Genomic DNA, 24120 nt, shown 5'->3' on the forward strand with positions numbered 1-24120 from the left:
CATACCAGATCCTTAAGAATTTCAAGGTGGACTCCACTCTGTTTTTATTTTATTTGTTTTGTTTTCCTCTGGGAATGTGGTCTGGTATGGGTCATGCTCGCTGCCCCCCACCTTTCTTGGCCACCCAGGCTGCATACCTTGATAAGGCTCTAGTATGGATTTTGAGGGGACATCACACAAAAAATCGGACTCTTATCAGCGACTCCTAAACCATACCAGGCCACATGGACTCATTGTAGGGAGAGTACCTTGCCAAGGGAGGTTCCCTTGCAAGGTACCTTTCCCTATTTTAATTGGGGACCACAAATATCCCTCCCCCATTCACAAAAAAAGTATCAAGTGAATAAATCAAACAGATCATTGAAAAGAGTAATTTATTTGAAAAAATAGTAATCCAATGTCAATTAAGTTGTTCATCAATTTAAATCCATTATCAATCATGTCAGTCATGATGAATGATTCCCTGACAACCTGCAGATGCAATGCCATAGTGATCCTACTCCATCAATTCTCTGTTGCAAATTACAGTTCCTGGGTAGGTTGATGAAACTCAGCAAACAGGCCAGGGAAGCAATGTCACTTTCTGACACTCTGTCCTCTGCATCTATCACCATGCTTCTTGTAAGCACATGAGTGCTACAGCCCAACTGAATGGGCTGCATCTCCTTCTCTTAGTCTGAGCTGCGCAAAGGGCTGCAAGAGGTTGATATCAGGTCAAATTCAGCAACTTACACTGCTTATGTGTACAAAATACATTTAATACCTATAAAGCTGCAATTATTTTTTTTTTTTTCATAATAAACTAATTACATTGATCTAACACTCAAAATAGGCCTTCATCTGCCCTGCATGAGTCCAGGTCTCATTTTTCATATGATGTAGTATTAATGTTCATTGAGAACCATGACAAAGAGAGTGACTTCCACATATGTTTGAAACTAACCTCCATTTTATTACCTAACTGGTTTATTTTTTCCATGTTTGCTAGGTGCTATAGCATACTGATGGAAATTGTTCAATCATGCCCTTAGTGAATTGCCTACTGTGTTCCTCTCTACGTAGTTAGAAAATTATGAAGATGCTTACCGTTGTCTCATCTTTAATAACAAGCCAATGTTCTCTCCTAGAAAACTCACAGGTCATCCTTAAAGCACATAACTTTCACATTTAGCTGTGTTTCTGCCAGTTATTTCCATTTAAACTAATACACCCACAAGAAACATGGCACCAAAACTGTCTTATGAACACAGTACAATGTATAACTGCATGTTTGCGCATGAACTCATTATTGTAAATGAGTTTACCATGGAAACACTAGTTGGAACATCTGCTGACATTTCACTTGTCTGCTTCCAATCTGAGCCAACATGAACCTTCTTCTATAGTGTGTAGTGTATGGATATGAGAAATAGAAGTTTGTGCTCTCAGAGGAATAATCTAGTTTTCTACATGAATGAATCCTAAATTTTATCTGATCTTCACCTAATCAAGATAAATAAAAATGTAATAATTTATTAAAAAAAAAAAAAGACATAACTTGATTGTAAAGTTAATTTTATTTTCTCTTGAAATAATAAACTTGGTATACTTATCTGCTATGTGCAATGGTATTGCTCAAAGCATCCCGAACCTCCTCTTCTGGGGTCCCCGACTAGAGATCTAGTCTCTTCTGTGTGCCACCATAGGAAGCCACTTCCTATGGTGGAACACATGTGGGCTTGCTCCCGAGCTGGGCTGTGTCTGTCCATTGACACACACAGTGCCCCCTGTCCTCCACTTCCTCCTCACTGGATTTGACAGACCACACTGTATGTGTCAATGGCTCTGGAGCTCTCAGCCAAGCCTGTGAGAGAGCTGAGAGAGGAGTCCTGCAGATGAGAACAGCACTGGGTTGATAGTGGACATAGTTAAGTATTTAGATATGGGGGGGGGGGAGGAAACAGGCACTGAAAGTTTTTTTATCACAGAATGCACTATGGTGGAAAATGTTATGACTTTAGAACCACTTTAACTCTCCTATGATGTAACAGCTGTTCTTCGCTTAGATAGCCAGTGAATGATATAAGAGTAGATTGTCAAGGGTTTCAGTACACAGTCACAAAGAGCAGCTGTGCATGAAGAATGCAGAGCAGAGGGAACTTGATTATCTTGTTGGTTTCCTCTTACAATAAATGACCTTAGGAGCGCTCAGTCCTGAACAGTTCTGGAATAATACTAAACAGTGAAGATGGACAAATCTCCCACTGTGGAAATTGTATTTGATTGGATGCAGGCACTGTTTGGCCAACAATTTTCCACCCAGCTCCTCTGATTTTTCAATCAAAGGAAATCTGGTGATGTGTTACCAACAGAGTTGCCCATTGATCGAATTTCTGCTACTTCATTAGGTACCAGCTGAAATTCGTTCAGTGTATATCTAGCTTAAGAGGGAGAGTAATTATTGCACTGACTCACTGAGGGAATGTTGCAATTTGCTTCCCTTTGGAGTTAAAAGCTGATCTTATTGACAATTCATTTTTTTAATATTGTAAGAGCTGTAAGGTGCTTTGATGAGGGAAAATCTATACTGTCACACAAAAGGGATCACTTTGTGGCATTATTTAAAAAAATGAAAAAGTATACAATGTAAAAAAAGACAAATTTAAACAAATGAACAGATACTGCACACCTAATACCATGCACCTGGACATAATTTCAATGCATAGATGAACATAAAACTCTTATTGTGCTACACACATTCATTATCGCTTTGCACATTGATTCTTAAAAATGCTCTTTTCAAGAGTGTCATTTTAGTTTAGGGTTTTTTATGGCACATAGTAAATGATTTTAATGTCACGTCTGCTATGTGCAGTCATTTAAGTGTATTTGTTATTTATCAACTTTACCCAGTTTAATGTTTTACAAGGAATTTTGAAGTCAATATGGTGTTTGTTTTCAATAATAACCATGTTACTATAATTTTGTTTTTAACCACATGCCGCCCAGCCACTGTAGAAATATACGTTGGCAGGGCGGCACGGCTGGGCAAAACCACATTTTAAAACGTGTGTTTGCAAAACAGGTAGGGGGCGCACACGAGGCGCGCCACCGCCCTACCTGTCCCGCCGATCACGGCTGCGGATGTCAGTCGCCGGGTCACATCCGGTCGTTACCGGCTGTGTCTCGCCGATTAGCAGCAATCACAGACAGAGAGCAGGGCTGCAGTAGCTCTGCTTTCTGTCAGTCCCCTGTCAGCTCCTGACATGCTGAGCCAGAGAGAAGAGTTTATCTCTCCCGATCAGCGTGTCCCCCGTGCAGTACACCCCCCGCCCCCTAGTAAAACACTCCCCTCACACAGTTAATCCTTTAAGTAAATAAAAAAATTAACCCCTTCCTCCCCAGTGCCATTAGTACAGTGTCAGTGTTTTTTTTTGTACTGATCACTGTATTGGTGTCACTGGGGATGTCAGTGACCCCAAGTCAGTTCCCCCCCAATGTCCGCCGCAGTCCCGCCGTCCTGCCATAAGTCACTGATCGTCGCCATAAGTCGCTGATCGCCGCCATTATTAGTATAAAAAAAATTAAAAATCCCAGTATCTTTCCTGCTTTTGTAAATGCTATAACTTTCACGTAAACCAATTAATTTACACGTATTGGGGGTTTTTGTTTAGCAAAGACATGTCACAGAATGCATTTTGGCCGAAATTTATGACAAAATTTTATTTTTACATTTTTTTTACTGGACATGTTTTATAGCAAAAAGTCCAAAATATTGTTTTTTGTCTCAAAATTGTCAGCCTTTTTTTTTATAGCGCAAAAAATAAAAAACGCACAGGTGCTCAAATACCACCGAAAGAAAGCTCTATTTGTGTGAAAAAAGGACATAAATTTTATTTATGTACTGTATTGCATGACCGCACAATTGTCCGTTAAACTAGCGCAGCGCTGTATAGAAAAACAATGGCGTAAATTGCAGTATCTATACCATAGTTTGTAGACGTTATAACTTTCACACAAAGCAATCAATATACACTTATTGGGATTTTTTAACCAAAAACATGTAGCAGAATACATTTTGGCCTAAATTTATAACTAACTTTGAGTTCACTATATAATTGTTATAGCTAAAAGTAAAAAATATAATTTTTTCAAAATTTTTGGTCTTTTTTTGTTTACAGCGTGAAAAATAAAAAGCGCACAGGTGATCAAATACCACAGAAAGAAAGCTCTATTTGTGTGAAAAAAGGACGTAAATTTCATTTGGGTGCAGCATTGCATGACCGCGCAATTATCGTTGAATTAGTGCAGCGCCAAATAGCAAAAAGAGGCCTGGTCATTAAGGGGGGTAAATCCTCAGGAGGGCAAGTGGTTAAAAAATCTTTTAATTTGTTAAGCTCTTTACTTTCAAAAAGTATACAATTAAGACACCTTCAGTCAAATTTTAAGTCTACACTATGCATTTCACCAGTGCAATTCTGGTCATATTAGTGGAATATAGTTGAGTACTTTCCATGATAAAGATTTGCATTTGAGAAACAAAATGCTGTCTAGATCATTTTAGATGGGGACTGTAGTCTAGCACATGACACGGAAAGGTTTAAACATTCAAGGTCCTTATTACAAACAAAAAAAGTGAACATCTTAGGTAATCACATATTGAAAAGAGGGTAATTTAAGTCAGATACTGAATTAATGATTCAGATATTCCAATGAATTGAAATGTAGTTTGAACTGTCACCGAAAATTCAGACAAGTTTGGCTATCTGCTCTTCATAACAGAATATAGTGAAGTGCAATAAAGACAATCCAAAGAACCTCAAGAGAATAAAAATGATAAAAATTGATTTACATAGACTTGGGCAGCCATTAGTTCACAGTCAGTTACCAAGTTTGTCATTTCTACTCCACCTAGAAAGATCAGTGCAGGGCTACCATTAAATGTCAAAGAACCCCTACAGCACCAACTAACATAATGCAGCAATACATTGTACTTTATATTGTCTGTGTTCAGCAAAGGATTTTTGTGCAGGTAGCATTAGCCACAAAACCAACTGGTTTGTGTCCCAAAACCTTCAGGAAATGAAAGCCTAAATACAAATCTGCAGCAGTATATTTATGTTAGGGGATAGGATAAGGTTATGGTCAGAGTTGCGTACTCGGAGAAAACTTCAGGAGCAGGTGTGGACTGACAACTCATGGGGCCCTCGGGCAATTGGGGATCATGGGGCCCCTGTGTCCTTGCCCAAACTCAAAAAAGCCTATGAAAAAGGTACCAGGGGCATCTCATGGGGCCCCCTACTGACCCCGGGCCCTCGGGTAGTGCCCGAGTTTCCAAATGGTCAGTCCGCCCCTGTTCAGGAGATTAAGTGTTAGATTTCATTTCAGAGGTAAGGCAGTTAGTCAAGTGTTAATTTTAAACATTAAGTTACAGCTTATGGTTGGGCGTGATTCAGGATTAAGTGATATGTAGGGACAGTTTATTTTTCATTCAACCAATGGGTTGAACAAAAAAAAAAAGCTGACAGATACCTGCCCACATCCACACAAGCAATGTCAGAATGCACTGATCAGTGCTGGTTTTCCAGTAGGACCATTTGACAACCGTTTTGATACGTGTATACCCAGTATTAGTTTCATGGCAAGGGTTAAGGAATAATTTCAATGGTTAGGTTAAGTTTAGAGTTTGGATGATTTTATTTCTACAAAGAGAACATACAGACGTTATTATGGCATGAAATGACACAGAGTATAAATTGTTTTTAAAGGATAAGTTCACCTTTGAGAATGTGTTGCATGTTCCACCCATTTTTAAGGCAGCTCTCCGATGCCTCCCTCTCTCTGACAGCAGTCTGGGGATCTTCTTCCCTAACCTGTTGTCACAATTTGAAAAAAGCGCGGCCATGTAGGGCTCTGCCCACACAACTGCTTCATTCACAGATTTCTGTGAATGAATGAACTACAAGTATCAACAGCCTTTGCAGCTAACAGCTTGTAGTACTCAATGAACTATCAGGGCGCTGTTGAGCACTTTAGGTAGTTCATTGATTCTTCCTGTCATTGTGTACCTCCTATATGAGGTACAAGCAGACAGCTTACACTGACAGTCTGCAGGAGCCCTGCATTGCAGCAGATAATGGGTGCAATGCTTTCCTACAAAAATTAAATATTAAATGCACATTCTTTACCTACAAAAAAATTTGCATTTATTATTTTTTTTTAAAAGGTGAATTTATCATTTAGGTTCACACCCCACGACCTATAGAGTATTTCTAGCTTCAGAAATGCTGGTTAACAATTAACTAGTGTCAGTTTAATGAAGGTAACATTAAAAACAATTATCCTTATAAGACTGAATACAGTATATCCACTTCAGTAAGCATATCATGTTTAAAACCTTTAAAACATTGAGTTAAACAGAAACTAATATCTGGCACACAAGTCATGTTTCTAGAATAATTTGTTCTAAAACAAAAGATCTTAAACTCAAAAATGAATAAAATGAATTTGATGTTTGTATACTTCAATTCATACTGATAGTTTAGGTCGAGACTCTACTACATAGTTTTATAGAGCTAAAGAAGATTCAATAGAGCTTTGACAATTGAATTGCAAGGTGTTTGGAAATCTTTAGTGTCCATCCACATTGCAATCTAAAGGTTGGGGTTATGGCTAGTGATCAAGGTATACAGAGGATACCATGCAGAGGTCAAACCCCAGTGTACTGCTTCAGTGGAAACACTTTTGTTCAACAATCACCCACATTCAGGTACAGATTTCTAAAACACAAATGGTTTGTATTCTATTAACTACAGATAGAAGATACCTGTATATCTAGCTTACTCTGTCCAAGTATGAACCTGCTCCAATATTGCTGGCTTCTGTCTACATTTGCTCTAAGACAGGCACTGCATTCACAGTCTTCAGGAGTCTGCATTGTCTCTCTTTGGAGGGGAGAGGGATTAGAAAGGAAAGAAGAATTATCTGTAAATAAGACAAAAGTTAAAGCATAAACTCTATGCATTAACAAAACTGTTAAAAGCTCAAGGAAGAATATACCAAATTGGTATTATTTTTTATTTTGGTAAATACAGAGTCCCACCCTTATCCCCTCCTTTTTCTTTAAGAGAATATATATTTGTTCAAATGGGTTGCAATGGCATCACTTTCAACTGCTTTACTTCTAATGTACTTTGATCAATTTTCATATTGAAAAATAGCAATAGATCCATGTTGTGTAAATTATCATTTTAGCTGTTGGTAGGGTTAGTGGCTTAAGAATATGATATGGCATTAGATATCTATTTTTAAATCCATGACTCCTTTCTTACACATGGTTTAAACCACCAGAACCTCTGGCTGAATGATTATCTGTTGTCCTTATTGATAAGATCCATCAAATGTCAGACTGTGTGCTGTTACAGAAAAACATTGATTTTTCAGACAATAAACTCAACCTGATTTTTTCTCTTTTTCAAAAGGTGGAAAAGCCAAAGCTAGAGGAAGATTGATTCATATCAAGTGCTAAGGTAATCTCATCTGAACTAAATCCCAACCTTGGAACAAAGGATGCACTTTGGTTTATCATCTGGGAGATATAAGACTTCCCCTTTTGTGTCATTGTCATATTCCTGAGAACTTTCTCTGGACATTGAAAGAATAGCAAGACAACTACTCTAAAAGGTATTTAAAGAATCAAAGGCCTAACAAAAATCTCAATAATTGTCAAATAAAGTTACAACAGCATTTAATTGACTCCAATTAACAGAGAAGAATTTTGAAGTTTAATGTATTTCAAGTTCATGGATCCGATAAAAATAGGACAGTGATATATTCATGATACATATCGCAAGGTGGACAGAGAATGTTGGGTCTCCATCAATATCCTGAAATATACTGTAGATATATATTTCCCAAAATTAAGTTGTATTAGCTATTAACATATTGGGAGATACTGCATTCGACAAGTGTGGTCAACAACAGAGAATCTCAATATGTACCTTTTCTTGGTGCTCAGTCTCCACACCCTGTGGGTGGCAGTCTCTATAGCAATGCAGCATGGACACTATGACATGTGTAAGACACAGACCAAGTCAGATGAAGGCATTGTATGGGAATATATGGCTTGTCAGCCAGAATCTAGAGACATGACACCATATCTGAAAGTAAAGCTGGATCCTCCAAACAGCACCTGTGGAGACCCTCCAGAACCCTTCTGTGCTATGGTAAGCAACTTTATCCATTGAATATATTTCAGACAAACATTAGACCAAATATTGATTTCAGTGTTTGTAGCCAATTGTTTTAATGATCTATACATGATTTTATTCATAGTCATATATTTTGTAAAGTTGAAAAAAAATACCAGTCCATCCAGTTCAACCTTTTGTCTAGCTTCATTGTTTGGCCACGTATCTTCTTTAGAGACCTTAGGTTAAATAGTTTCCTCTCAATGCTAGAATAACAATTCAAAGATTTGTATATTGCAGTCATATACTCTCTTAAGCTTCTCTTCTCCAGGGAGAATAAGTTTATTGTTTGTAGTCAATCCTCAAGGTCCTCCAGCCCTCTTATTAGCTATGCTGCTCTTCTTTTGCGCTTCCGGTTAAAACTCGGATCGGTGACCAGAACTGGACGGCATATTGAAGATGTGGCTGAACCAGAGTTTGTAAAGTTGTAGAATTACAGTTTCATCTCTTGAGAAAATACCCTTTGTAATGCATGCTAATACTCTACTATCATTGTTTGTTGCAGTTAGGCATTGTATGCCATTTTTTGTCTGTCTCCTATAGGACCCCCAGATCCTTTTCCATCTTCAATTCTCCCAGAGGTTCTCCCCCTGGCATGTAACTTGCATTTATATTCTTCACTCCCAAGTGCATTACTTTAAGATTTTCAATATTATACCTCATCTGGCATATAGCTGCCCCCCCCCCCCTCTGTTCTGACTAGGTCTTTTCGTAAAGTTGCCATATTCTGTTGTGAATTTACTGCTTAGCTTTGTATCATCAGCAAACACTAGGATTGAACTATTCATACCTCTGTATCATTTATGAACATAGTAATCACAATTGGTCCCAGGACAGAGCCCTAGGGTACCCCGCTTTCCACTCTCGGATATTCAGAAAATACGCCATTAATCACTACCCTCTGAATTTGCTCCTGCAACTAGTTTTCTATACAGGTACATACAATATTATCATTGCCAAAAGACCTTAATTTGTAAATTAAGTATTTATGGGGCATTGTATCAAATGCCTGAGTGAAATCTAGGTATACTACATCCACAGAATGTTGGCTTAAATGTTTGCAAAATGCTTGTTTATTCAAGAATGTTAGCCTAAATCTGCAATTCAGGCAAAAAAAATAAATAAATATACATTTTAGGTACAAATACAAAAACCCTTTTTCATACTGATTTGCAGTTTTGTCCTGACAAATAGACTGCATAGCCAAGTTGGGGATCTACAGTAATTTCTATTTACAGCAGTTTAGCAGTACAACTAGGGCACTCCAGACTGTGAGTAGACAACAAAGGTGCAGCAGCAGAACTGCAACCCCCTATTTTAACAAATCCACAATGATTACCAACAGATTTGTGCAATATTCGCTGTTAGAATTATTAAGCAAATCAACTGAACCTAGATGAATTGTATGGTACAAACATAAAAATGCACATTTTTCCATTGCATTGCAGACTTTTCTAACCTTAAGACACTTAAAAAGAGAAATATCCATTTCCTGGTTAGTCATTGATATTCACAAAGTGTTTGTAGCCATTTAAGATTATTGATCAGTTGCAAGTTTTTGTAAATGCTGAGGGTAAAGTTAAATGTACATGGATTAACAGTGTGAAGCACTTTGTCAGTAAAAATACCAGTTTTAGTCTTCCTTGCCCCTTGTTCTCTTTCATCGGTCATAGAAAGATGTCAGTGCTAGAATATCTTAAAGCCCAACTGTTTAAATGTTTTAATAGAGTTGCGAAAAACAGGAGATGTGAAATGTTCTTCAATGGGGACTACAATAAAGATCTGTCAACGGTTGTTAACTATCCTCATTCTATCCAAAACAAAATTTAAAAAAATTATTTGATATGTATGAGTTTTAATGCATGAGTTCCCCGAAAGAAAGAGTTTTGGTGTTTTAGCAAGGCAGCATCTGCAGAGAATGACGCTGTTGGACAGGACTTATGAATTCTTCACTTTAATATGAACTGAGTGTTGTCCAACATATCATTATAAGTGCACCCTAGTAAATGTGATCTCAAAATTTGGATGACTTTAGATTTGGACCGAAAGTCAGATGCCTTAAGCATTTTTGGCACTTTAGCTTCCAAAATGACTTCTGTCAGAAAGGGAACAAAGGCCATTTTTGCCTTAAATCTGTTTTTGCTGTTGCCTTAAACTCCTTAGTTTGGCATCCTACTACCTCCAGGTTTTTGGGGGCCAGGTATGGCTCTACTTTATTCCCAATAGTTAGTAATCAGATATAATTTGAGCATGTTTACTTCTGATGCTGGAACACCCTATTTGCTGCCTCTTACAAGCAGAAAGCCTGATGGTAAAAATGTCAGTACTCAGATATGTATCACAGCCACCCATCAGTTCAAACCTGCCTTGGAAGTTTGAATATGATTGATGATGTACAGGTAGAGAATATTGCCCTCCTACTGAGCCAGATTTTACTTGCTTCCTGAAATGGCTTTGTAAATGTTCAGGAAACTGATGACTGCACACTGTCATACATGAAGACCAATGTCTATAGGTGAATATCTAGTACACAAGGCCCACATGCTTTGTGTTGTACCTCTGCAGAGAGACTGATGTTTCCACAGAAAGCAAGGGCCCTTCTATGCAGCATGCTGGCAAGAAACAGGCCATTCTGTTCAGATTTTGGTTGCTTTCTAAAAAAAAAAAATAATAAACATTACAACCATTTAGTTTAAATAAGCTTTAAAAAGAGAAATAGTTTGTTTTTTTTCATTGCAAAACTTATGTATTTATGTGAGTGTGCAGGCAGTAATGCAAATGTGTTTTAAACTATTTATTAAGAAATATCTTAGTGGTTAATCATTTATAAAAGGGTTGGCTTTGGGTTGTAGAAATATCACATGCACAGTGATCCTAGGTTATTACAGTAGTTTTGCAGAGAGGTAATGCAGAAAGAAATGGAAGTTTCATTATAAGGGAGTTTCACAGTCTACCTCTTATAAAGAGATCAGAGTGAATAATCGACATTTTCTCTACAGCTTTCATTAAAAATGTATCGGCAGCATTATGGATTGGGATCTATAAACCAGGCGTTTATCAGTAGATAGTGTAATGAGTCTTTGTAATGTGACAGGAGAAGATCCTTCATGAGATTGCTACAATGTATATAAACAGGCGCGTTATCAGCCGATCAGTTTCCTGACACCTTCATCAGGATCTCATGTCCCCAAGGCAGATTATGCTGGCCAGATAAAGTCTGTACATTGTCATCTGCTAATCAATACTGTGTGACACTTTGAGAGCAGAGCCTTTGCAGAATAAATTCATCTATGGGACTAGGTCTGTTTTTTTCTACCTGCAGTTCATTGAATGAATTTGATCATTCCTGGCGTACAACAATTAGGACAAACAATAAAAACAGGTGGAATGTAAAATTATTTTAGTTGTGTTTTGCTATCATCTATTTAACAGATTTTTACTTTTATCCTGGGTTCACACCGGTGCGACTTGTCATGGGAGTTGATAGTTTCAAATCCCATGACAAGTCACACCCCATTGTCCACAATGGAAATGTTCAAACTGGTGAGACTCCAACTCCGTCAGAGTCGCACTGATTTTGCAAGTAGTTCCTGCACTACTTTTTGCAATTTCAGGTGCGACTTGCATAGACATCTGTGCATGACGTCACACATATGTCTTTCAAGTCACACTGAAGTCGACTTCAAGTGAACAGGGGCTTAAAGCTTAATTCCAAGCAAACAGCTAAATGCACATTTGAAACATTTGTGTGGGAGCAATTTACCTGTCAGAGGATTTCTATTTTTGTTGAGACCTGAGATTTTCTTGGCCCTGCCAGAGAGCAGAGCCAGGTTGGTGAGTTAACTTTTCTCTACTGTAGATAAGCAATACAACCAAACCAACTCCTTGCCCTCAACCTATAATTAATTAGTATGGATGAGGTAATATAAGATCTTCTAATGGTTACAGACCTCTTTTCAACAATCCTGAATATATCCTCCTTGTTTATGGGTTTTTGTTTCACAGAGAGAAAATAGCAACCTATAGAAAAAAAAAATCAATAAAAAATTAAGTCAACAGTAGCAATCCAATTCCTCAAAAATAAAAAGGGAAAACAAATACAAAGGGCAATAATTGAACTCAAATACCCTAAATACAGCCCTCTAATTTAAAAAAAAGTTATTTTTGTTCAGTTAAGCAACTCAATGAACAAAATAGAGAATTCTTCTTCTGAAACATTTTGTCAACACCAAAATCAAAATCACTCTGCCCGTTCCTATTCTGCAGTAATGGTGTAGCAGAATGCTAAGACACCCTTCTGCTGTTTTCTCTTGCCAGAATGTTCATTGTCAGCACATGCATGTAGCCCTTTTTTTGGGGCGAGGTATGAAAAATGTCTCCCTCGAATAGGATATTGTGCTGAACCTGTAGAACCAGAACCTTCATTGAGCTGAAGAGTGGGTTTGATAATAAAGTTGGTAGTTCTTCCACCCAGGACAGAGCCTCTGTGAACAAAGAGGATTCCCTACCGTGGAAATTCATCAGTAATCTGAACAAAGTAATTGAGAGCAAAAGAACAACTGCAATCAACATGTACCATTAACTGTAAGTATATAGAAGCACACTAGTATAGAAATAATACAAGATTTATGTAAGAAGAGATTATTACCAGTACATGCATCCAATGTACAAGTAGACATTATCAGCAAAGGGCCTGATAGAAGTCTAAGTAGAATTGTGCACATATGTGTAATATTATATATATATTTTATGTTAATGTTGATAGAGATACCTTCAGATGACTGTTGTAGCAAAGTCCATTTGCAGGGCCCCTGAGAATGATGCAGCATCTGTATTTGTGTTAGACAAGATCTGTGGTCATGGGAGATCCTTCAACGATTGTCCAACAAGCCTGAAATGGAACTTCTGACAACAGAAACTGTGGTGTGGCATTGGAACTGTGGCACTGGAACCTAGAGTTAGCCTATCTACTCTGCACTTTAGTCCTCCCCCAATAGTTTCTAATCTCACTTCAGCCGAATCTCTAAACCCATGATCCCAGTGTAGCCATTGAAGCCTATCCTGGCTCTAGCCTATGTTGTTTATCTTGTTATTATTTTAGCCCTAAGCTAAAACTAGTTATATAATCCCAAGCCAGAAAGGATGGGGCTAACTAGAATGACAGGAGCTGCATATAAATGATATTGCAATAAACAAATTCACCTACCAATATACTGGAATGTGACCACTACACATACAGTAGCACAGACCTAGCTTTTTGGCACTGTGCAGGTGAAATAATAACAAAGACAAGGACAGAGACACTCTGTGTGTCATGAGGATTTAAATATACACTCAGCAGCTGCAATTAAACTATCAGATCAAATGAATACTTTCATGATACGATCTTCTAGTCCAGGATCTAGCAAAATGGACAGCAGATGTGGCTGAGAGTTTTTCTCTCTACACTTCCTCCTTCTGGGATCTCAGAGCCAACACATCAGGGGCAGAGGGTAGAGGGCAGCAGATCCCTACATGTGCATGTAGCATACTTCATTGGCTTCTAGTATTTCCACTACCTTTCTCTCAGTCCTGCAAAAATAACGGGAATCAGATTTATTGCTGCAGCTACATTTTACCTTTGCTTGTTTTCAACTTTATCAATCTACACAGACTGCAATTACATCTGTAACAGAAATGACTTTTTACATTACAATATAGAGCACAATGGTGTGAAATATCCCATATCATACACTATATTGTCAAAAGTATTGGGACACCCCTCCAAATGATTGGATTTAGGTATTCCAATCACCTCCATGGCCACAGGTGAATACAATCAAGCACCTAGGCATGCAGACTGCTTCTACAAACAATTGTGAAAGAATGGGTTGCTCTCAGGAACTCAGTAAATTCAAGCGTGGTACCATGATAGGTTGCCACCTGTGCAAGTCCATCCGTGAAATTTCCTTTCTACTAAATATTCCACGGTCAACTGTTAGTGGTATTATAACAAAGGGAAGGAACTGGGAACAACAGCAACTCAGCCACGAAATGGTATGCCATGTAAAATTACAGAGCGGGGACAGCGCATGCTGAAGCATACAGAGCACAGAAGTCGCAAACTCTACAGATTAAGTAGCTAAAGACCTCCAAATTTAATGTGGCCTTCATATTAGCACAACAACAGTGCATTGAGAACTTCACTTCATGCATCCAAGCCTTACATCACCAAGTGCAATACCAAGTGTCGGATGCAATGGGGTAAAGCACTCCACCACTGGACTCTAGAGCAGTGGAGATATGTTTTCTGGAGTAATTAATCATGCTTCTCCGTCTGGCAATCTGATGGATGTTGCTGGGTTTGACCGTTGCCAGGAGAACGGTAATTGCTTGACTGCATTGTGCCAAGTGTAAAGTTTGGTAGAGGGGTGATTATGGTATGGGGTTGTTTTTCAGGGGTTGGGTTTGGCCCCTTAGTTCCAGTGAAGGGAACTCTTAAGGCATCAGCATGCCAAGACATTTTGGACAATTTCATGGTTCCAACTTTGTGGGAAGTGTGGGGATGCACAAAGCAAAGTCCATAAAGACATGGATGAGTGAGTATGGGTGTAGGAACTTGACTGGCCTGCACAAAGTCCTGACCTCCAATTGAACCACCTTTGGGATGAATTAGAGCGGAGACTGAGAGTCAGGCCTTCTCGTCCGACCTCACAAATGTGCTTCTGGAAGAATGGCCAAATCTTCCCATAGACACACTCCTAAACCTTGGGGACAGCCTTCTCAGAAGAGTTGAAGCTGTTATAGCTGCAAAGGATGGGCCATTAAAGTCCATTTGCATGTAAAGGCATAAAATACTTTTGGCAATATAGTGTAAGTCATATCTATTTAGAATGAAATAAGGACTCCTCTTATTTAAAGTTTTCCAGTTTAACTGCAATGGGATATAGTGGGCTTGTTGTGAAGATATTGGTCCTTTATCCTCATCCCCATATTTTGCCTTTGATCACAGCACACTGGCAGTCTTCTTATAACCTTCTATGGTGTTTTAGCAGAGTTCACGTTTAACTATTTAGTAATTATTTTAATAATGAATACTTAACTATTAAGTAATTTTTACTTTTCGTCAATTGTAAGCCCCAGCAACATTGTTTTTTGCATTGCTTGCCCTTGCCACCCTTGAACCAAAGTTTAAAGTTCTAGCAGCGGTGGCAAGGGTTAACCATCTTACAGCCTCATCAGAAACGCAGTCTGCATTCATTCACACATCGCTGGGGCTCTGCCTGTAAGATGCAGGTGCCAATTTTCTCTCCAGACATAGTGTGGATACGCTTGGTTAAAGAGCACTCCTGTATTACAGCTGCTAACTCTGCGCTATTCATCACTCTAACATCTGTACATTGTGTGTTGAGGAGTAATGAGGCATCCACACTGAGATAACTGGAAGCTAAAGTGCCACTTTCTGGATGCTTTGTCTTTTGTTCAGTAGCTGTTAGTGTTTAGGTGCCTGCAGGCATCTATTACACATGTTTATGTGTATTTTAGGAAGCTGGAGATCTTCTGCACAGTACAGGGATTTTCTGTTTATTGCCAATCTGTGCCATACAATGCATGCCCTTTATTATTGAATTTCATCTCGTGCTGCTGATGTCTTAGCAGCAGGTGAGGATTTTAATTTGGGAAGAAAGTAGAATGCAACAGAGGTTTATTTTCAATGATACCTATTTCCATAGAAACCATAGCTCCCAACTGTCCCTCATTTGGAGGGATTGTCCCTCTGATCTATTTCTGGTCTATTGAATACAGCTCTATAAAAAAATTCAATTTAACTGGAGAAAATTATTGTTGTATTTGTTGTTATTTATTTTAACCCAATATGAAGAAAAATGATTGAAAAGAAGTGCAGTTTGGCTTTAACTGATCATATATTTGATGTATTAATTTTTCATGGACTGTGTAACTGGGGCGAGGTAGGGTCTGTCCCTTACTCCAAACATTATGCTAAAACATGTCTCTCTTTGTCATCTCAGTTTAGAGGCACAAAGAAACAGCTTCCTAGCAAAACGATTTGGAATAACATGTTTATTATGTAAAATCTGGTTAAACTAAAGTATTAAAGTATTGTAGCTGCTAACTTTAAAAAAATCAGCCAAGAAGTCCAGCATTTTCTTCCTTTCAACCCTACAAGTTCTTACTTTTTTCAGGAGATGGCTGTGACTTCTCGATCACTTACAGATTGATCACGGTAGTCATCCTACTGAGCATGCAAAAGTGCAAAAAAAACCTATTGATCATTTTAGAAAACCAGAGTTGTCTGGTACAAACTTCCTTTGTTATCTCAAGAAGCCTAATTAGCCCTCCCAGTTCTCATTTTACGACCAAAAAAAATAGTTTTTAGGTTGTGAAAAACAGAATAATGGGATGATTTGAGTAGTTTTGCAACAATGGACATTCATGTTCTTGTCCAAGCACAGAACACCTTATAATCTTTCAAAAGAACAGAAGACATTTAGTGAATGGAAGGGCTGCAGAGTGAGAGACTAACTGTGCTCAAGCCCCAATTTTTTCAGCAGGTAAGTTTGGATTTTGCATCATGTCAGAGGGTGCATGAATCCATTATTTTGCAGGAAAGAAGCAGCAGCCATGACACATTATTAGAGGTATGTCCCTGACTCTACAGCAGCTTGTAATCCATGTAAGTTCAGTTTAACTCTCTTAATTGTGGCTAGTCAATAATATTACACACATTCAGTTATTACATATAAAATGTATGTACTGTATCTTTGTAGAAAGACAGTTGGTTACAGTGGTGATGGGTTACAGCTGAATTAAGAAGTAGCAATTTCTGCATCAAGCAGTTGACTTACTAAGGTTAATGATTGCAAACATGCCATACCTGTTAAGTGGCAAATCAATGGTCAGTGATACAATTTACAGATCCATCAATGAGTCCAATCAGACCACTGTACCAGCTCTTCTTTCATAACACTTTAAGCAATGAGCTATCAATCTGAGCATGCTGTTTCTAATACCTAATTTGGAAACATTCCTGAAGCTGGACATCATACTGTTGCTAACTTGCATTGTGTATTTGTACTCAGCTAAGGTTTCAGATCAGGTCACTACAAAATAGGCTGTGAATTACACTGTTTGTTGCTGGTCTCAAATTAAACCCTTCACTGACCTTTCATAGAAAAGAGAAGCAAAGCCTCACACTGTTGATCCCTGGATTTCTTTACGTATTCACTACATGCCGTACAGATAGTAAATATCCACCCAGTGATCTCAAATAATAGATTTTCTGAGATTCACTCATCACTGCTTTCTTGCACTCCACTGAAGGCATGTGTGATATAGAAATTATCATTGTATGGCTTCTAGCATTAACTCTGATGACTTCTACCATCCACTTATAAACAAGCAAAACATTTTTAACTTTTATTGAATTTATTATTTTAAAGTCTAATTTTCCTTGCACATGATTGGGTATGCTTTGCAAAGTTAAATGTTACCACATTCACTTAGCTCTCAGAAAAATTCACTTACAAACTGCAACTTCCCTTGCAAAGTGAACAGCCAATTTGACTTTAGTAAATCAGCCCCACTTACTCAACTTGGCAAAACAAACAACATAAAACTATTTTTTATATTTATTTAAATAAACTTATGCTTTAAAGCAGGCATGCTCAACCTATAGTCCACGGACCACATGGGGGCCTGAGAGCCTTTTAATGTTGCCCTCAAACTCAAATCAGGGAAGTGCATGCCCAGATCAGCAATCCATTAATCGCAATCTGGGCTTGCCAACCTGCTATCCCAGAGCATCAGAGTGCATCATGCAGGTGCCAACAGCAGAGGAGGCAGGCTGCAGTAGGAGCACAAGCTGCATACATCAATACTTCCTCTGTAGTGCTGGCACCTGCCCCAGGCAGAGTGATACTAAGTATATTTAGCCAGGGACCTTTCCAGCAGCCTGGAGATGGATATTGATGCCAGCAGAAGCTGAAAAAGGAAAACAAGGGCAGTGTATTAAACAACTGACTGAGCCTCCCTTCGCCACTTTGCTACTCCGGAGTGGCGGGGATACACCAAGAGCGCCGCATAGGACTATCAGCTTCAGACTATAATCTGCCAAGACATGCTTTTAATCTTTAACTCTTGTGACTGCATTTTTTCATTACATTTGCCTGCTTTTTAAACAATCTACACTTAGAGTGGCGCCGCTATCTCTCTTTTCTATCTGTTCACAGGCGTATCTACAAGCTCTTACAGCTGGCTGCCTCCTCCTACAAGTCTATACATCTATACGCCCTCCATGTAAGATTGACTTGGATGACATTCCCACATGGACCTCCTACTACTATATCCACCCACGGTCCACCCCCTATCATTAACTAGGTAGATGCTCTAGCGCCCCCAAACTACCTCTATATTAAACAACACCTACACTGCACTTTTACAAATGGCATATTAGCACCTATAAAAGAGTTAACACCTGTATAGGCTGCTTTCACACTGATTCCAGATGCACAAGTTTTGGTGCATTTTCATAAAGTGCAAGATATAACAGAAATGTATGGCAAAGCTAACCCGCAGGAAACGGCAGCACATTAGTGTGAAAGCAGCCCTATAGGGGGCTCAGGACAATAAGGGCTTGTTTAGATTTGTGTTTTGGGGCATTTAAATCCCATAGATGAGATGTGTTTTTACCACACACCCCCAACCACTGATGTAGAATCAGGGGTCACAATGGTGACTCCACCTCATGGTCCAGGAGACCTCCCTGTCGCATTCTGTTTTACAGTTGGACAGAAGGGTCAGAGGGGTGGCATATACAGGAACATATCCCATCCATTTTCTTCCTGCAACTGCTGAAAGCCAACTTCTCCTCCTCTTCCTCCCACCAGCATTCAGTGGCTTCAGGAGGAAAATGTTCATTATGGTATTAAAAAGAAAAACATTCTAAATTCTGAACCACTTCATTTCATTGTGGCCCATGACTGGTTACTAAACAATTTAAGTAGCCCTTGCTCTTCAAACGGTTGAGCACCCCTGCTTTAATGTGTGGGTCTGTCTTTTAATTTATGGATTGCTACCTTCCTGCAATCTCTAAGATATCTGATGTTTTGCATACTCCTTCTAAGCTTTGCATAGTTACATGGAATCTTTCAGTGAGATTTTCTTCCATCTATTTTCAGAATAATTGTGTCAGTTTTGTCACAATAAATGTGTAGAGCATCTATTATGAATCTTCCCTGTCAAACTCATCAGTGTGTAAAAGTGGGAAAAGATTGTTGATTGTATAAGTACATTGGCAGGGATTGGCAACCTGTGGGCTTCTTGAAAAAAATAACATCGTAATATTTTAGCAGAGAGGCCACGATGTTTGTTTTGTGTTTTTGCAAACTGAGAAGCCCCTAATGCATTTGTCGGACCCCTGGAGAATGGTCGTAATGTAACTAATCTGCCATATATCTCTCTCAGATATAAACTAATCTGAGCGTGACATCCGAGACAGCTGGATATTCAATTACCAGTAATGACACTGTTCTGTAAGAGCAGGAGATGCATTCTCTCCCTATGCTGACACGTTGTCACTTTGTATTATATTAGCAGTCATGATACTGGCTGAAAAATGACATTCCTACTTTATGAGATACATATATTTTAGTAACACATAGTCTAAATGAAATTAAAAATAGAAAATATTCAGATATTGAATAAATGAATGATTGAATCAGTCCAGCACCTGTTGTAATTAGGGAATTCACATATATCTGTCAAACAGAAGCAGAAACTAGCAGAAACTTAGTGTCACCATATAAGCCTTCTTATGCAAGAGGTTTTAGTTAAAGTTGGTTTAAAAGAAACCCATACTGAGGGATATGGAGACTACAATTGCTGATCTCCTTAAAAAAAATATTTCTGTCTTTTGATTTCAGTATCCAGACACTGATCTGAGGCAAGTGTACAGAGTCAGAAGTCAGAGATCTTAATTTACACTTCCATCAGGCCATTGGGGTTGATTTATCAAAGGCAAATAGGCTGTCCTCTTTTAACGGGAATTTTTCCTTACCTTGCTAAATGCGGTGAAATTTCACTTCTTAAAGAATACCCAATCACGTGTAAGGAAAATTAAAACAAAAACAGTCTTTTTGCTTACACTTGATTAGACGAGGGAGGTCAGCAATATGGTCAGGAATATGCCCTTGCAAAGTGAACACCCTATTTGCCTTTAGTAAATCGACCTAATTGTCTCAGAAACTACTGTTGCCATTGGATCAACATTACAACCAAAAACCAACCAAAACAGTAGATTCTGCTAAAACAGTAGATTGGTCTTTGTGCTAGTTATACCTGGATGATTAGTGTTAGTGTTATAGATAGAAATAGGGTAAGTTGCAGAATGAGGCACAGCATAAGAGTTTTAGGGTTACAGAAAGCTATAAAGCTGTAAAGGGGCTTAAGGAAGACCACAATTCTCAGTAATGACAGCTTACATGCTACAGAGAGCATTAGCGTTAGGTTTAAAGAGACTGTTAGAGATACAGAGAGGGATATTATAAGAGGGACTCAGGTAGGATATCTTTTTTATGATTAGCAGTCTATACATGTTAAAGAGAGAGTGAGGCTAAGAATATAGGAAGGATTAGTGTTCATGCAACAGTAAGGGACAGAGTAAGAGTTAACATTGGGGTTATTAGGGGAGTATGGAATGATGTTCAGTAGTGGCAGCCTACAAGTTACCAACATGGTTATTGTTAGGTTAAAAGGGTTACAGAGGGGGATATTGTAAGAGGGACATTACTTCAGGCTCTGCACATGGTATGGCCACTGTATGGCCATGTGCATATGAATCCTTTGGGTTACAGGGACGGGCTTAGGGTAGAGTACCTCTCTTAGCAACAGCATCTAAAACATGTTTCAGGGAGGGATAATGTGGGGTTAGTAAGAAGGTATAGAAAGCCATTTTGAAAGTGGGGCTCGCAGTTTGGCATCACTCTCAGCAATGGCAACAATAGATTGCCGTTACTGACCTCTCCAGATATGGGCAGATTGTTTAGTTATTTACAGTGAACAGGCAGGACCTGGGTCACGAAACAAGCATATTTTATATATTAATGAGTTTTGCGGTAATGCACTAGGCTGGTGCGCTTCCCTCTTGCACTTATTTTATAGTACCAGATTTCACTGAATTGAAGAGGGCAGCAAGACCTTACAGTGCTTACGATGGTGCTCATCATTGGTGGAGACCTCCAGTTGTAGTTACTGGCAAAATTGAAGATCTGTCCGCTCTGAGCCTCAGGAGGACTTGAATGTCTGGAGGGTCTCCTTACTTGTAGCACTGACTTTGATTTCATTTGTTGGGGTCTGGATCATGTCTAAACAGAACCCAAAGATCATCACTAGTGACAACAATGGAATACGCCTGTGCAATGTACATCAGCAGATCTGCTTTTAATCTCTATTCAAATGTGTTGACAAAGTGGAAATGCAGGAGAACAATTGGAAGACAGGAACAGATCATTGCCACACTATTTCAGAGCACTCCTGAACAAAAACCTTCAAAGGCAGGATCACCAAGTATTATTTTAATAAAAGCTGCTGTTTTAAAAATATGAAAAGTGACTTTTGAAATGACTATTAAAGCTTAAATATTATAAAGCTTTATGTTTGGTGATTGGGATTATGCATACTTTAAAGTAAATTGGGTCAGTCAATGCATTAGGTGAAAGATACTCAATGGTACTCTTCACAGAAAAATACGCTCTCCTTTGGTCTGTTCTGTATAAACAAATAAAAAGCTTGACTGGCAATGTACCTTTGCCATAACCTTCCCTTCATTAGAAGAGAGACAGTTCTCAAGTGCTGTATAAAATAATGTATGTAACATTATGTCAATATAGCTACAGTATGCATACAAATTACCTTAAAGTACACTTCTCCAAGCTTTATGTGTGATAACCACATTAATTAACTGAAGTAAACTCTTACTGTGAAAATAATATGTATTTTCAAATTGAACACTGGTTATCGCAGCAGCGACAGAGAAACGGCCAATGTTGACATATAATACATCTTGTGGTTCCCCAAATGATTCAGTATTTTTATCATTGAGCTTTATTTATATTGCAATACAACTCATGACATTGGTCAAAGGAAATTGATAGATGATACTCTGATATATTTAGTAGTTTCAGAAACCTTCTCCTGTTAATTATACTTGACAGCAAAAAGAGATACTAGGGCATGCTGACTTTTGTTTTTGTCATTTCATAGAATTAAAAGCCTGATGTTTTCATCTATTGTTTGTGCCACTAGGACATCAATATTCAAAACATTTGCTAGCTGTCTTAGATAAAGTTTAATGCAGTTGTTGCACAGTGTAGTTATCAGAATTAATAAATAGGTGCATAGATTGTTGCGTCGCGTTACTTTCACTCTGAGAACAATTGCCATCTCATCCATGAAATTCATTCTTTCACTGTCACTAGACCCTGGAAAGGTTTATGTATGTAAATGAAGGCAGGGTCAATTTATCATAGGGCAAGCTAGACAGATACTGATAGGTGTCTATGTTAAAGTACCCACAGCCAGACCTTTCACTTCTCCAAATGAGCAGCAGACATTGGGGCCAGTTGGGTGCCTACACATTGGTGTTCAGCAGATATACCATGTATAAGGTTCCCCCTGCTCAGAACTCAGAAGCAGCTGTAACCAGCTAGAGTATAGAAAGTAGTGATGGGAGCTGGTGTGCTTACCTCTAGCCTTGCCCAGCCATTGACACATTCGAGTTCTGGAGGGTAGTATGTTTATACAAAGTTTTTATGCGGAATAGTAGCAATGTAAAGGCAGGGGATGTATATAATTCCACCGAGTTCTGTTCCCACCTCCAGCAGCATGTGTGTTAGTCCTGCAGCATACAAATGTGCCATGGCCACCAGATCATTCCACACCAAACTGTAGATAAAGTAAACCTGTCATGGGAGAAATATGGATGATGTAGCTTTGCCATTGATAAGCACTGTATCTTAAAATGATACTTGCTGGGTTGTCATACTGAACCTTTTTCTTTAGTAATATGAATTGCCTAATTAAAAGATGCATGTCCATAGGAACTTCTGACTTTCTGATCTGCAGATTTGTGTAAGTTCTGTGGCACAGAACATATACAAAAATAACGCAATCCAAGATCCTTTTTATTAATATGACACATAACAACAGGAAGACAAAAGACAATCAACACATTTCAGGACAAAAATTCCTCTTCTCCAGGGCTTGAACAATGTTACAACAGGGTGTCTATTGGACGGACTCAAAACAAAATTGACAATGGAAATCACTTGCTTTCACATCACCCATTCTTTATCTTGTTAGAGATTTATATCCAGTGGTTATTGCTTTGTCTGCAGTCAGCACCTTTTTGCAACATTATTAAAATCTTGATGAAGGGGGATTTTTGGCCTTTGAAACGCATCTGTTTTCTTTAGCCTCCCTGTTGTTATGCGTGATATTAACAAAAAAAGGATCTTAGACTCTTGAGATGATGAATTGGCGCTTTCCTTTTCATTTATATGTGAACTTCACAATTTGAATGATCCCTATATCTGTGAGGGCCTTCAGCTTTGTGGAGATCTACCAAAGCCAAGACATTAGCCTAATTAACAATTTCTCATTGAAGCTTAAGGATTTGGTTCCAGTGCCTAATTCCCATCTTTCTGTGGACAAAAAGTATTAAAGCCAGGGTCAGCATAACATCTAGGCAACTAGCATTTATTAAAGGAGGTCAGCAATGGCATCTCCTTTATTTCTCTCATGACAGTTTTTTTTATAAACCCTGCTTTAGAGGCCATTCACACTTTTGCGTGTTTGTTTTAGTCCATGTTTACACGTGTTATAGATTGCTTTAACA

The 24120-nt window shown here is 38.5% G+C and overlaps 1 protein-coding gene across 7 annotated transcripts in view; it reads left to right on the plus strand.

The window, feature by feature from the left end:
• Positions 1 to 24120, plus strand: part of NTNG1 (netrin G1) — a 379145-nt gene that overhangs the window by 17263 nt on the left and 337762 nt on the right. For all 7 annotated transcript variants that reach the window (XM_089686609.1, XM_089686611.1, XM_089686610.1 and 4 more), the window contains exon 2: positions 7461 to 8204. In XM_089686609.1, coding sequence (XP_089542735.1) covers positions 7974 to 8204 — 231 coding nt within the window. In that variant the 5' untranslated portion in view covers positions 7461 to 7973. The remainder of the gene's footprint in view (positions 1 to 7460; positions 8205 to 24120) is intronic.

The sequence above is a fragment of the Staurois parvus genome, unplaced genomic scaffold, assembly GCF_062004578.1.
Source record: "Staurois parvus isolate SC_StPar_1 unplaced genomic scaffold, SC_StPar_1.0 ptg000402l, whole genome shotgun sequence".
In the NCBI taxonomy this organism is placed as follows: Eukaryota; Metazoa; Chordata; class Amphibia; order Anura; family Ranidae; genus Staurois; species Staurois parvus.